At 42.2% G+C, this 2,365-nt stretch overlaps 2 protein-coding genes across 2 annotated transcripts; both read left to right on the top strand.

Moving 5' to 3' along the window:
- Positions 1-94: 94 nt before the first annotated feature.
- On the top strand, positions 95-724 carry VTP01DRAFT_8094 (uncharacterized protein; the record flags this gene model as incomplete). The annotated part of the gene is made up of 3 exons (XM_069387177.1): positions 95-310; positions 378-492; positions 582-724. 3 exons carry the CDS (start codon positions 95-97, stop codon positions 722-724), a joined length of 474 nt encoding a protein of 157 aa, XP_069234416.1.
- Positions 725-823: 99 nt separating this feature from the next.
- On the top strand, positions 824-1,261 carry VTP01DRAFT_8093 (uncharacterized protein; the record flags this gene model as incomplete). Its single annotated transcript, XM_069387176.1, has 1 exon — positions 824-1,261. One exon carries the CDS (start codon positions 824-826, stop codon positions 1,259-1,261), a length of 438 nt encoding a protein of 145 aa, XP_069234415.1.
- Between the last annotated feature and the right edge of the window lie 1,104 nt (positions 1,262-2,365).

The raw sequence follows: 2,365 nt of genomic DNA, 5'->3' as shown, positions 1-2,365 counted from the left end.
TTTGTCGCAAGGGAATCTTGGCACTTCTGGTATATATTAGGCTTCGCTATATTCCCTCGTTGTTTCCCTTTTTCACTACTTTACAATTTCAAACATGAGTGCACAATTTTTATATGAAGATGGACAAGGAAATGTTGTCGATGAGAACGGTAGACCTGAGCCCATGGACTACATCGTTGACCAGGAGCATTTTGCTCTTGGGACGATTAGTCCTCATACTCAGTATTTGCAAAAGAAGCCTGCGGAGAAATCTCGAGCTAATGCGAGGCAAGTAGATAAGCCAAGAGATGAGGATTCTCGCATGAGAGAGGTGACTGAAAAACGTACTTATACTTCTTACACTCTTCAAGACAAGGAGCAGATTCTTCAAACTGAAGATTGAGAAATGCACGAGTGCTTCTGCTGCAGCGAAACAGTTGGGTATTCACGTTCGCACAGCCCAGAGAGGGGTCAAACAGTATGAGGAGCGTCCCGACAGCATCTTTGAAAGTGGTAAAAAGAAAGGTCGTAAACGCATTCTGACTGAAGAACACTTAAAGGCCGTTGTTGATTTATTGATGCTAATCCCTCTGCTGTTGTAGCCGAAGTGACTGAGCATTTAATGCAGCAATTCGATGGTCTTAAAGTCACCCATTGCACTGTTTATAACTTCATGAGAACTGAGTGCAACCTTTCTCTTAAGCAGGCAGAGTTTCAGTCTGTGGAGAGAAATAGCCCAGAATAGATTGAGGAACGACATTGTTGGGTTCGCAAGTGGGAACAAACAGATATGGACTTCGTGACAAACTGTGTGTTTCTTGATGAATCTGCGTTTCATATAAATATGAAACGTACGAGGGCTTGGTCTAAGAAAGGTACTCCTGCTGTTGTTACCGTGCCAATCACGAGAGCGAAGACCACGACTATATTGGGTGCTATCTCTGCTTCAAGTTTAATTAAAGTCAGCTTGAGAATACCCAAACCTAGTAAGAAGACAAAGGCTGGGCAGGAATCTGGATATTTGAGCACTGGTACTGTAAAGGGACACTATATTAGCTTTTTGAAAGACACTTTGGATGAAATGGACAAATATCCACAAATGAAAGGTCACTACCTGGTCATGGATAATGCTCCTATACACAAGTCTGAAGATATTGCGAAGTATATCACGTCTCGAGGATATCGATATGCTTATCTACCTTCCTATTCTCCTGAGCTGAACCCAATTGAGCAGTTCTGTTTTGTCGCTAAGAGCGAAGTTAAGCGCCAAAAATTTCTGTAAAAAGAGACTTTATCGACCCGGATTAGTGATGCTTGTAACAGCATAACATTGAGCGATTTCCACGGTTTCGTTTCTCATTCACATATTTGCTGGGATGAATGCCGTAATAGAGAAAATATGTGATTTTGTATGGCTTCAGTACTGGCCAACAACATACAAACAAGTAGGTATGTCATCTGATTTTCCCTACTACTTCCTATTGTAGACGCTTTGAGAACTGACATTAAACATTTACATGTAGATGAAGTATATAAAAGATTCATGTACAAGTTTACTTGAGACCAAGTTTCCTTGTCAAGGCGTATTTCCCAAGAGGACTTTTCATGTCTAATTCAACCAAGACAATCCTCCAGAGAGACGAATACACAAGCTTCAGAATCGTATGAAGTTTCTATTACAGTGTTGGAAGGACGATCGGCCCACGCCCTAGTGACATTTGGGTCGCTGATCCATTTGGGCTACTCTCATAAATGTGAATCAACATAAACGAATTTGGTCCATGTAAATCCACTACAGTCTTTTGCATTTGAAAATGTAAAAATTGGGGAAACCAAATACAGTTTCGGGTCTGGGGATGGAGAGGCGCTGAGAATGCGGTGAAAATTCTGGGTATCCAGTACAATTATCCTCGATGCAATCCAATCCGTGGAGGGTGTATTGGAGAATGTGAGAGCCTTATGACGAGCTAATCGTGAATGATATCGCTGACCGTCGAGATCACGGATCTAAATGCACGCTTTAGAGAAATGAATGATTTTCAATAAATAATCTCTGAGGCATGGACATACCAAATACCACAAAAATCTTATGCGTCACTGTTTGCTTTGCAATCTTGATGAACCCTACATGAGAGTTCTAGTCTAGAAGGCTGCCACGCAGACAGATCTTCCCCAGCCACGCAGACGGAGAAGGACCTTCCCTGTGTAGTTACCAAAGATCGCAACAGGATGATACCTACCAAGGGCGGCTTTGATGACTCCTATGCGGTTCATCAGATTGCTTCTATACTGATACTCGGTTAGGTCTCAGTGTGCAAAATGGATGGCGTAGTTCACTTTCCTTCGCTAACATTGCATTAATCTCCTAGCACACCGTCGATCAAAG

This window comes from Rhizomucor pusillus, assembly GCF_041956525.1.
Source record: "Rhizomucor pusillus strain CBS 183.67 unplaced genomic scaffold VTP01scaffold_44, whole genome shotgun sequence".
In the NCBI taxonomy this organism is placed as follows: Eukaryota; Fungi; Mucoromycota; class Mucoromycetes; order Mucorales; family Lichtheimiaceae; genus Rhizomucor; species Rhizomucor pusillus.
Note: the sequence above shows the minus strand (reverse complement) of the source record. Positions and strands in the feature narration are given on the sequence as shown.